This window comes from Nematostella vectensis, chromosome 14 (genome assembly GCF_932526225.1).
Source record: "Nematostella vectensis chromosome 14, jaNemVect1.1, whole genome shotgun sequence".
Lineage (NCBI taxonomy): Eukaryota > Metazoa > Cnidaria > Anthozoa > Actiniaria > Edwardsiidae > Nematostella > Nematostella vectensis.
Window position 1 is genome coordinate 668,025 of NC_064047.1, and position 12,758 is coordinate 680,782.

General features: G+C 42.1%; 2 protein-coding genes across 3 annotated transcripts; one reads left to right on the forward strand and one right to left on the reverse strand.

Moving 5' to 3' along the window:
* The first annotated feature begins 9 nt into the window (after positions 1-9).
* Positions 10-7,045, forward strand: LOC5512862 (tryptophan--tRNA ligase, mitochondrial). Of its 2 annotated transcripts, none has more exons than XM_001633129.3 (6): positions 10-158; positions 527-790; positions 1,103-1,183; positions 1,599-1,684; positions 1,758-1,876; positions 6,309-7,045. In XM_001633129.3, the coding sequence occupies exons 1-6, from the start codon at positions 66-68 to the stop codon at positions 6,761-6,763; spliced, it is 1,098 nt and encodes a 365-aa protein (XP_001633179.1). In that variant the 5' UTR covers positions 10-65; the 3' UTR covers positions 6,764-7,045. The 2 variants fall into 2 exon arrangements, with proteins under 2 accessions (XP_001633179.1, XP_032238170.1); XM_032382279.2 differs by having other exon boundaries at positions 29-158; positions 535-790.
* A 460-nt stretch (positions 7,046-7,505) lies between these two features.
* LOC116618522 lies at positions 7,506-12,476 on the reverse strand. Its single transcript, XM_032382281.2, has 6 exons — positions 12,200-12,476; positions 11,445-11,592; positions 10,842-10,928; positions 10,381-10,509; positions 8,537-8,592; positions 7,506-7,904 (listed from the first exon to the last, which is right to left on the reverse strand). Exons 2-6 carry the CDS (start codon positions 11,581-11,583, stop codon positions 7,818-7,820), a joined length of 498 nt encoding a protein of 165 aa, XP_032238172.1. The 5' UTR covers positions 11,584-11,592; positions 12,200-12,476; the 3' UTR covers positions 7,506-7,817.
* Positions 12,477-12,758: the final 282 nt, after the last annotated feature.

The following is a 12,758-nucleotide window of genomic DNA, read 5'->3' on the forward strand; positions in this document are numbered from 1 at the left end:
AGAACTCAGTCCCAAATTAACGCCTCGTCCAAGATGGCGGATGTGTTGTGTTTTTATGTTCCATTATGAAATTTAAACGGATTTTAAATCATTATAAACTTTTCCCTGGTTTTAGGAGAACTATTCGTCAGTATTCTGGGTCAAAAAATATCTATGAGGTAAATAAGCTCCTTTATTACGCCTTTTTTTAACTATATTTATCCTATACCACCCCGGGACAATCGATCATCGGAAACCAATGTTAATTCGTTAGCTACTTTTATATTTTAGATAAATTTTTGTCAGTTTGCTTACCTGTTATCAGACGCTCTTACTTATTATCGTTCAGCAGCATTCTTTGTCAAGTTACCACATAGACAACATTACTTGCCTTTCCGCTCTGCTGCGAACGATTCAAAACATTTGTATCGTGCATTTGACATGGTGCGTGACAAAATGTGTGATCGCTCTAAAAGGCAGGCGTCATATTACATTTCGACATTCGATGTTTCATTAACAGTTTACTCTGCAACATTTTCTCTTAAAGTTCCACAGGAAACCCAAATGTATCTTCTCGGGAATCCAGCCAACAGGAGCAATGCATCTTGGGAATTTCTTGGGTGCGATCCAAAGCTGGGTCTCCATGCAGCATGAGAGTGAGGCTAGGGTGATATACAGCATAACAGACTTGCACTCAATCACCGTGCCTCAGGAGCCTAGCGTTCTCAAGCAAAGTGTCCTAAACATGGCCACAAGTCTGCTAGCCAGTGGAGTCAACCCAGATAGGTGCATCCTGTTCCAACAATCTCAGGTGATGAATCTGAACTGAAGAAGGGCCAGTGGTTCAACACTTCAGACTGGATTTTCAGAAGAATTTTATGGGAGCTAAATCCACAAATCTATCTGCTGCTGTATGTTATACATACTGATGCCAATCTATCATGTTTATTTCAAGTTGGAAAAAATATACTGCCAGACGGAGCACACAAATTTCATAGATCCCAAATATCACTGCCTTCCTATGAAACTAGCAACCTCCCCCCCCCCCCCCCCCCCCCCGAGAGGTTAAAATTGCAATTACAATTGTTATTACAATTACTGTCCATGTCTTTTTTTCTGTTAGGTTTCCCAGCATGCTGAGCTGGCTTGGGTCCTTAGCTGCCTGGCCCCCACAGGAAATCTGAGCCGCATGCATCAGTGGAAGGTCCCAATAATGATAATTGATAATAATTATAATAATAATAGAAAACCTATGCAATCTCAGTTTGCATGGTAATAGATTTCCCTGGGGATTGACTGTTGACTATAATAGCATGATACATATCAACCATTTGTCACTTCTCTCGAGTCTGCCAAACATAACATGGGTGACCTACCCTCCCAACCAGGTGAGAAGTCGTGTTTGCCTGCACGCAATACACTTTCGCCTGGTCTCAGGCATTGTACAGGCCAGAGTGATTTCCCATCCCTTATAACCATCTCATGAATAACAATACCCAGGGAAGAATATTATACCATTTTTGTTTGTTCCTTTCCTGTGCAATGAGAATCTCTGTATATTACTCTATAAAACAAAACAAAAAACACGTTTCATTGTGCTTGAATCTTTGTTTTAACAGAGTAAAACCAATCAGACAAAAGCACGGACATGTCTTGGCCTCTATGCCTACCCGGTGCTAATGGCTGCAGATATTCTGCTGTATAGGTAAGGAGTATTACACTAGCTCTTTCATAGAAGAGGGACGAGAGTATTCACAGCTGACTGGGTTTTTTTGAAGGGCTACACATGTTCCTATTGGTGAAGACCAACTACAGCACCTGGAGCTGACAAGAGAGCTTGCTCGCATCTACAACCAGACATATGGGAACTTCTTTATGCAACCCCATGCCATATTAGGTAAGTGTTAACCTCAACACCTCATGCCATATTAGGTAAGTGTTAACCTCAACACCCCATGCCATATTAGGTCAGGGTTACCGCCAACACCCCATGCCATATTAGGTAAGTGTTAACCTCAACACCCCATGCCATATTAGGTAAGTGTTAACCTCAACACCTCATGCCATATTAGGTAAGTGTTACCCCCAACACCCCATGCCATATTAGGTAAGTGTTAACCTCAACACCCCATGCCATATTAGGTCAGGGTTACCGCCAACACCCCATGCCATATAAGGTAAGGGGTAACCCAACACCCCATGCCATATTAGGTAAGTGTTAACCTGAACACCTCATGCCATATTAGGTAAGTGTTACTCCCAACACCCCATGCCATATTAGGTAAGTGTTAACCCCAACACCTCATGCCATATTAGGTAAGTGGTAACCCCAACTGCCATATTAGGTAATGGTTACCCCCAACACCCCATGCCATATTAGGTAAGCGTTAACCTCAACACCTCATGCCATATTAGGTAAGCGTTACCCCAACACCCATGCCATATTAGGTAAGGGTTACCCCCAACACCAATGCCATATTAGGTAAGGGTTACCCCCAACACCCCATGCCATATTAGGTAAGGGTTACCGCCAACACCCATGCCATATTAGGTAAGGGTTACCCCCAACACCCCATGCCATATTAGGTGAGGGTTACCGCCAACACCCATGCCATATTAGGTAAGGGTTACCCCCAACACAAGATGCCATATTAGGTAATGGTTACCCCCAACACAAGATGCCATATTAGGTAAGGGTTACCGCCAACTTCCCATGCCATATTAGGTAATGGTTACCCCCCAACACCCCATGCCATATTAGGTAAGCGTTACCCCCAACACCCATGCCATATTAGGTAAGGGTTACCCCCAACACCCATGCCATATTAGGTAAGGGTTACCGCCAACTTCCCATGCCATATTAGGTAATGGTTACCCCCAACACAAGATGCCATATTAGGTAAGCGTTACCGCCAACACCCATGCCATATTAGGTAAGGGTTACCCCCAACACCCCATGCCATATTAGGTAAGGGTTACCGCCAACATCCCATGCCATATTAGGTAATGGTTACCCCCAACACCCATGCCATATTAGGTAAGGGTTACCCCCAACACCCCATGCCATATTAGGTAAGGGTTACCCCCAACACCCATGCCATATTAGGTAAGGGTTACCGCCAACACCCCATGCCATATTAGGTAAGGGTTACCGCCAACATCCCATGCCATATTAGGTAAGGGTTACCCCCAACACCCATGCCATATTAGGTAAGGGTTACCCCCAACACCCCATGCCATATTAGGTAAGCGTTACCCCCAACACCCATGCCATATTAGGTAAGGGTTACCCCCAACATCCCATGCCATATTAGGTAAGGGGTAACCCGACAGCCCATGCCATATTAGGTCAGGGTTACCCCCAACACCCCATGCCATATTAGGTAAGGGGTAACCCAACACCCCATGCCATATTAGGTAAGTGTTAACCTCAACACCTCATGCCATATTAGGTAAGTGTTACTCCCAACACCCCATGCCATATTAGGTGAGTGTTAACCTCAACACCTCATGCCATATTAGGTAAGGGGTAACCCCAACTGCCATATTAGGTAATGGTTACCCCCAACACCCCATGCCATATTAGGTAAGTGTTAACCTCAACACCTCATGCCATATTAGGTAAGGGGTAACCCCAACTGCCATATTAGGTAATGGTTACCCCCAACATCCCACGCCATATTAGGTAAGCGTTACCCCCAACACCCATGCCATATTAGGTAAGGGTTACCCCCAACACCCATGCCATATTAGGTAAGGGTTACCCCAACACCCCATGCCATATTAGGTAAGGGTTACCGCCAACACCCATGCCATATTAGGTAAGGGTTACCCCCAACACCCCATGCCATATTAGGTGAGGGTTACCGCCAACACCCATGCCATATTAGGTAAGGGTTACCCCCAACACAAGATGCCATATTAGGTAAGGGTTACCGCCAACTTCCCATGCCATATTAGGTAATGGTTACCCCCCAACACCCCATGCCATATTAGGTAAGCGTTACCCCCAACACCCATGCCATATTAGGTAAGGGTTACCCCCAACACCCATGCCATATTAGGTAAGGGTTACCGCCAACTTCCCATGATATATTTGGTAATGGTTACCCCCAACACAAGATGCCATATTAGGTAAGCGTTACCGCCAACACCCATGCCATATTAGGTAAGGGTTACCCCCAACACCCCATGCCATATTAGGTAAGGGTTACCGCCAACATCCCATGCCATATTAGGTAAGGGTTACCCCCAACACCCATGCCATATTAGGTAAGGGTTACCCCCAACACCCCATGCCATATTAGGTAAGGGTTACCCCCAACACCCATGCCATATTAGGTAAGGGTTACCGCCAACACCCCATGCCATATTAGGTAAGGGTTACCGCCAACATCCCATGCCATATTAGGTAAGGGTTACCCCCAACACCCATGCCATATTAGGTAAGGGTTACCCCCAACACCCCATGCCATATTAGGTAAGCGTTATCCCCAACACCCATGCCATATTAGGTAAGGGTTACCCCCAACATCCCATGCCATATTAGGTAAGGGGTAACCCGACAGCCCATGCCATATTAGGTCAGGGTTACCCCCAACACCCCATGCCATATTAGGTAAGGGGTAACCCAACACCCCATGCCAAATTAGGTAAGGGGTAACCCAACACCCCATGCCAAATTAGGTAAGGGGTAACCCGACACCCCATGCCATATTGGGTAAGGGTTACAGCCAACATCCCATGCCATATTGGGTAATGGTTACCCCCAACACAAGATGCCATATTAGGTAAGGGTTACCCCCAACACAAGATGCCATATTAGGTAAGGGTTACCGCTAACATCCCATGCCATATTGGGTAAGGGTTACCCCCAACACCCCATGCCATATTAGGTACGGGTTACCCCCAACACCCCATGCCATATTAGGTACGGGTTACCCCCAACACCCCATGCCATATTAGGTACGGGTTACCCCCAACACCCCATGCCATATTAGGTAAGGGTTACCCCCAACAATCAATCAATCAATCAATCAATACTTTATTCCCATTTCCATAATTCTTAATTTATACATTATTTGTATTCGAGACTATATCTCATTTCAATTTCCTATGTTTAATTTTTTAGTCAGTCCAGGAAGAAATATAATAGTATAATTGTAAGGAAATGCCTAGAGCCTAAATGAACCAAAATGGTTTTCGAGTTGGGTCCCTAGCCAGAACTTGTAGTGAATTGAAAAATGTAGCCTTAGAACACACATACAAAAAATATAAACAAGCGAAAAAGCACACAAAACACATAGCAAGAAGCACACATGGGGAGGGTTAGAATTTTATGTCAAGAGTTCCATTTTGTTTTAATAATAGATAATTTTCGGCCTTTTTGCAAAACATATTTTTATTAAGTTGTTTTAGGTCCCGGGGCAGTTTTTCCCAGAGATTAGTCGCTATAACAGAAAGTGTTTGTTTACCAGTATTTGTCCTAAAACGAGCTTTGTATAGATTGTCATTTGCTGCATAACGGGTATTATAAGAGTGAATGTCACCCCAACACCCCATGCCATATTAGGTAAGGGGTAACCCGGCAGCCCATGCCATATTAGGTAAGAGTTACCCCCCAACACCCCATGCCATATTAGGTAAGGGTTACCCCCAACACCCCATGCCATATTAGGCAAGGGTTACCCCCAACACACCCCATGCCATATTAGGTAATGGTTACCCACAACACCCCATGCTATATTTAAGATAGTATAATAGTCTGTTAATGGTTAATCTGCTAGTCTGCGTAAACAATTTCGTGGCATTCATGGTGTAAAAGAACTGCTTTGAAACTCAACAAAACCCCCAGCTACACAGGCTATGAATATGATCATTACTTCCATGGACCACAAATGTAGTTGTGAGAGGAGAAATAGTTTTCTAATTAAGGCATTGTTTTGTCGTAAGGTAGCACCCAGCCGGCACATCATGTGTTTATGTAAATCGATTGCTTTCCATATAAGGTAGCACCCAGCTCACCATGTGTCTATGTAAATCGATTCCTTTCGATATAAGGTAGCACCCAGCTCACCATGTGTCTATTTAAATTGATTGCTTCCCATATAAGGTAGCACCCAGCAAATCATGTGTCTATGTAAATTTACTGCTTCCCTTATAAGGTAGCATCCACCAAGTACATTATGTGTCTATGTAAATTGGTTGCTTTCCATATAAGGTAGCACCCAGCACATCACTTGTCTATGTAAATTGATTGCTTCCCATATAAGGTAGCATCCACCAAGTACATGATGTGTCTATGTAAATTGATTGATGTTTCATATAAGGCAGCACCCAGCGTGTTATGAGTCTACGTGATCCTACCAAGAAAATGAGCAAGTCGGACCCAGTCCCCTCCTCTAGGATCGAGCTGACGGATACCGCTGACCAGATTGCTGCCAAGATCAGACGAGCCGTCACAGACTCGGAGCCGTACATTTGTTATGATCCGGGCACTCGTCCTGGCTTGAGCAACCTTATTAGGGTATACGCCGCGCTCAGTAACGAGTCCCCTGAGGCTATAAGCGTGAGATACCAGGACACGGAGCACTCCAAGGCAAGGTTCAAACAACAACTGACAGACCTAGTGATACACACTTTGCAGCCAATCAGAGAAAACATTCAGAGTCTGTCTAAGGATCCAGGCCTTGTAAGCAATGTGCTAGAGACTGGGGCAGAGAAGGCCAGGCTGCTTGCTGAGGAGACCTTGGTTCAAGTGAGAAGGGCCGTGGGGCTTAGATGAATTCCTAGAAATAACTTCTCGAACCTTCTTTTTCTCTACAGAATGCCAACCAGGCCTGCGCATTGTAGAATATTGATGCCTATTGATGGAAATTGCTTGATATTCTATTGAAGATGATTATCAGATTTGCAGATTTTAGATGGGCAACGACAAATCACAGAATTTGGTAGGCGAATGTGGCTTCAAATGATCTATATGATTGAAAGGGTCCATGATACCAAGCGACACATATTGTGCAAATGAACTGCGGTGATTTCTCTATAAACGGATAGTTCATGGTGATTATTGATTAGGTCGTGATATTGCGAGGCGGGGGGGGGGGGGGGCACATCTGCTCTTAAATGTTTCATCGCTTTTTTTCTTTTCAAATCAACGGCCTTCGTAAGTAATTATTAGAGAGGTTATTCGTTAGTCAGAGGCTTCATGATTCAGTTACAAACATTGAGTTTCAGACAGACAGAAAACCTCTTTTTTCCATCCCACGCGGTCAACTTCTTTTTTAGGGCATTGCATTTCAGATTAGAAGTCCACTCTTTTCCACAGCCCTAGTGTGTACGTCGGTAGGGATTTATTGGCCGCCATCTTGAAAAAGAGGCTTCAAACCTCAGGCTGGTTTACGGGTAGGGACCCCCCCCTTCTAGGCCCGTAGGGTGGTATTAGGGTAGGGGACTCCCCCCCCTTCTCCCTCCCTTCAAACTTGTAGGCTGGTTTTAGGGCGATTTAGAAGATAGGAATGCGTTTCTTTAAGGCTCCCACTTAAAATTCCAAATGTCTACATTAGCCAATACTAGCCACTTTTTCACTAATGTAACCGCGATGGATATTCTCTCGCCTTGCACTCGCCTTGGCTTAGGTCAAGAACTTTGTGGAGTTTTTTTTATAATACTCATCAAAAACAAAATACAAAACAAGCCTGCATTAGAACCTGGCAGCGAATTAATAGGCACTGAACCAAGTATCACAGCAGTTTAGGTTTATAAGTTCGATTAAAGAGTAACCGTATTGGGCGTTGTTCTTCGTCGAAGGTGCATTGTTCCTCGTCACGTGTAAAAAACTAGAACACCCAAGACAGAGCCCAAGACAAACATAAGATGGGGACGTCATCTTGGTCTTTACACTGATACTGGATATTGTACCGGCCCTGAAAACAAAAACAAAAAACCTTGTAAATATATAAGCCCTGACGACGTAATACCCTTGTCAATATACCAGCCCTAGCAACGCAATACCCTTGTCAATATACCAGCCCTAGCAACGCAATACCCTTGTCAATATACCAGCCCTAGCAACGCAATACCCTTGTCAATATACCAGCCCTTACAACGCAATACCCTTGTCAATATACTAGCCCTGACGACGCAATAACCTTGTCAATATTCCATCCCTGGCAACGTAATACCCTTGTCAATATACTAGCCCTGTCAACGTAATACCCTTGTCACTATACTAGCCCTGACCCAGGGCGTCGCGGAGATCGAGAACACAGGGAGCGGAGCGCGCGAGAAAGGAAGAGCACTGAAAGACGCCCTGGGCAACTGCTCTGGGTCCCCGAGGATGTGAACATAAGGACGGTGGGCGTGAAAAACACGGCCCAGGCCGCGCGATAAAAATGCCACAGGGTGCCCATGAAGACACCCAATGGATAGGCAATGGAGTGCTCTTGAAATAAATAGCCGTTTGAACATTTCTCGTATCCGACTTTTTAAATGCTGATACCAAAAAGTCTGATACAACTTACAAGAACCGAACCGGTGGCTAAACTTATCGTGTTACCTGCGGTAAGAACCTCACTGCCTCTATTCCATGTGATGTCGAGTAGGTGTAGGTCACTGCGAAGATATCATGGATAGAATTCAAAATTCGTGCTGGTTAAACCTAAGGACCTGCGGTTTAGGCTTTAGGCCTTAGGTTTAAGGCGCGTGCCTGGTGTATGTCGTCATTCCAGCTTAAAGATAGCCTGCTAGCCGGCTCTCATTGTTGGTTATTCGGAAATGTTTTATTTTCGAATATTGGGAACCCTCTGCGCGCGCGAAGGCCGAGGTGCGCTATCGGCAAAGTTCAAGTTCAAAATTATGCCTTTAGCCATCGATAGTGAAAACAGTATATACATATGTTTTTAGTCTTCTTCAGGTTTTGAAGCAATAAGACTTTCACCTTACGTTTTTTTTTTTTTTTTTTTTTCACGCGTGCCACTTAAATGGTGTCTTTTTAAACAAACGCGAGCCACTTCGAATGTTTTTGGAACAGAAAAAAATTCCAATCAGTTCGTTTTTCTTGTGCTAATCTGTAGCGGCTCTGCTTGTTCGATATTCGTGGAGCTCTGACGTGGCCTACAGGGATCACCACGTACCCGCTTAGTTTATCGCAGGTTCTTGTTTAAAGGGTCTTTAGTGTTGCAGGGTGCGAACGGAACGCTGGGTATTGAAATAAGCTTTGTTTTGTTTGGGAATATCCAATCCACACGTGCACATCTGTATCGCTCTCAACTCTTCACCATTTTTTTTTTTGGGGGGGGGGGGGGGAGGTCTCCCGCTTGCTCGCCCCAGGCTCTTTTACGCCGTTAAGGAAAGCGACAATCGTTGATTGTTAACGAAAAAAAACAAACAAAGAAATCTGAAAAGAACATTATTATTAATTGCCTTGAAAGCAAAACGATCCACCCCGCGAGTAGAGCTTTCTCCTCTTTAATCGTAGTCATTCGCGTCTGTGTGTGTCTCGTGGCCGAGTTGTTTTTGTATCAAGAACAAATCACACCGAATCGCGAATAAACAGGACAATATAAATAGATCAAATAGAGATACAAGGGAAAATCTAGCAGGTAAAAACGATCTTAGTCACTTCGCGAATAAACAGGCCAATATCAAGAGAGATACAAGGGAAAATCTCGCAGGTAAAAACGATCTTAGTTACTTCGCGAATAAACAGGCCAATATCAAGAGAGATACAAGGGAAAATCTAGCAGGTAAAAACGATCTTAGTCACTTCGCCATTTTGTTCGACCAAGTTTCCGACAGAGTATGGTTACATGAAGTACTTACCGAAGAACCTCCGCTGAACATGTAACGAGGGCTATGATAACCATGGGCGAGCAAACAACTTTTTTCTCCAGCTTTTTTTTTCTTATAGATTTTTTTTTTCATAAAGTTTTTTTCAAACATTTTTTTTCTTCTTAAAGAATTGGTTTTAAACTTTTTTTTTCCTATTCATTTTTTTTTCAACTTTTTTTTCTTACTAGAAGTTTTTAATTTTTTAATACTAGTTTTTTTATACATTTTTTCTTACTAGATTTTTATTAAAGTTTTTTTCAAACATTTTTTTCTTCTTAAAGAATTGGTTTTAAACTTTTTTTTCCTATTCATTTTTTTTCAACTTTTTTTTCTTACTAGAAGTTTTTAATTTTTTAATACTAGTTTTTTATACATTTTTTCTTACTAGATTTTTCCCGTAATTTTTTTTCTTACTAGAATTTTCAAATAAGTTTTTTTATAATTTGTCTATTTTTTTTCGCATTTTTATTTAGTTTATCTTTTTTTCCTTAGATTTTTACTTCTTGAATATTTTTTCTCCGATTTTTTTCCATGTTTGAGAAATGCTATGATAACGATGGGCCACCATACCTCCCTTCAGAAGAGGACACTTTATCCCAGCTCTCTCCTCGGCGCAAACGTTTACTTGGTAGGTAGTAAGAAACATCAGACCGTTGAGGAGTATTTGAGCACCACAAACCATAGACAGAACATCTTCCTCTAAGACGAGGATACAGAAATGTCCTTCAACGTGATTCAAATTCCAGCAATAATCATATACGCAGAGTGTGGTCAGATTTGGGGGGATGGAGTGGCCTTAAAAGGTTTGGGTTTGGACGGAGTAATGCATAGGCTGTTGGTTTGTAAGGTATGGATGAGGTATTATCATAGTATGCTCGGCGTGATCAGGTTTGTAAAGGGTGCTGATGACATTTGATTGAAATTATGTCTTCTGATACTAGCTTGAGATGGAAACGGATGCTAGTCGATGAAAATGGTTGCTTTTTTGACTCGGTATTTTTAGATTAAAAAACACTTAACTGAGCACTCACGTGGGGTGATCGTAAATGTTATGGTGATCGATTGTCCTGGCTTGAAGTCTTTTGGCGAGGCAGATAAGGCAAACGAAGGGTCTGGGCCTGTCGAGTAGAAAATGTGATAAAGTTCCTGACCGGAAAACAATATTTATTTATCTATTCACTCACTTAGGCGGGTTGTTTGTTCTGAGCGGGGAGGTTCTTGTTTGAGTGAAGGCTTATTCGAATTATTACCGTAATCATCTATGGTCCAATATTTATTTCTATTGAAGATTGTTTTTCAGATTCCACAACTAGTCAAGTCTATCAAATAGTCCATATTATTATTATTATTATTATTATTATTAGTAGTAGTAGTAGTAGTAGTAGTAGTAGTAGTAGTAGTAGTAGTAGTAGTAGTATCATTATCATTATCATTATCATTATCATTATCATTATCATTATCATTATCATTATCATTATCATTATCATTATCATTATCATTATCATTATGAATATCAATATCATTATCATTATCATTATCATTATCATTATCATTATCATTATCATTATCATTATCATTATCATTATCATTATCATTATCATTATCATTATCACTATCATTATTCCTGAACTTACCGCAAATTTCCAAGGACTGGTTTTTTATATGTGGTGAGTGGAATACAACAGGCAGAGGGCGGGATTCCTGCGTGCTCGAGTGTGTGACAAGAGGTATAGCCATCAAAAGAATTACCGCGTCACGCAACACCGTAACCATAACGACACTCTACGTGTGAAAAATACATTATAGGTGAGAAATAAAAAATTCCGCTTCATCGTCCAGTTATCGTATAGGATACTTCAATTAATAATTGTTAATTTTTATGATGATTTATTGTTGGCTCCATAAACATTCACTCAGTAAACGTTTTATGCAAATATGAGTTAAATCGCGTTCTGACTGGCCGAGAGTGTCAATTATTTTAGATCTAACGTTAATTAAATTTAGCGGGAAACATTTCTGGCGTCTTTATAAGTAGCATTACCAGTATTTCTGCTCAAGGAAATAAATGTTTTACTCTAGAAGCAAATATGATATAACTTTGAAAACCTCTGGCTATGGGCCTACAAAAAAACCTTTAAAATGTACGATTGAACTTTGAATGACAGTTAAAGCACCCTCCTTTAATATCAAAATTACCCTCAAACCATTTCGCGTAAAATGCCTATACTTGTAGCAAGGGAATATGTTGTTTATATGGAATTAACCGTTTGATTTGATGGGCAGGTTATTTAGTTTTTCTCTAGTAATGGTGTAGGGCATCGGGATCAAATATTTCGGGATTGGGAGTCTGAAACTTGTTTGAGAAAGGTGCGGTATATATAATACGTACCTTAAAGGCCTTTTCTCGTGTAATGGATTTGTAGTACAGGCCTTCAAGTGCATTTCAAAGTTTAACAATGCGAAATCACTGGTTTCGAAACCCGAGGATCTCAAGAACAGGGAGCGTATCGAGTCGCTAATCATGGCATAACCGATTGACAGTTATCGTGATGCAGATTTATTTGTAGAAACATTTATTCGTATATTGTGTAATAATCCATGGGATCATTTGCTTCAAAGGGCAAGCATGAATTGCTGTGCAGACAGACAGACATATTTCTTATTGCCGCGGCGGAGAGTCTATGACGGCGCACACGCAAGATATCAGCGCGCGCTACCACATTTTTCTTTTAGCGCGCGGAGAAATGCAACGTGTGCGCCGTCGTCGTCCCTCCGCAGTCGTGAATCTGAAGTCCCCTTTTATCTTATTTGGGGTCACGTGGCATGTATCGTGACGTCATGACGATATGTTGATTTGAAAGGTTCGGGAGTGGGTTTTGTGTTGCGCGAGTTTAATCGTTATCGGAGTTATCCTCAGCGAGTTATAAAAAAAAAAAAGAGGTAAAACA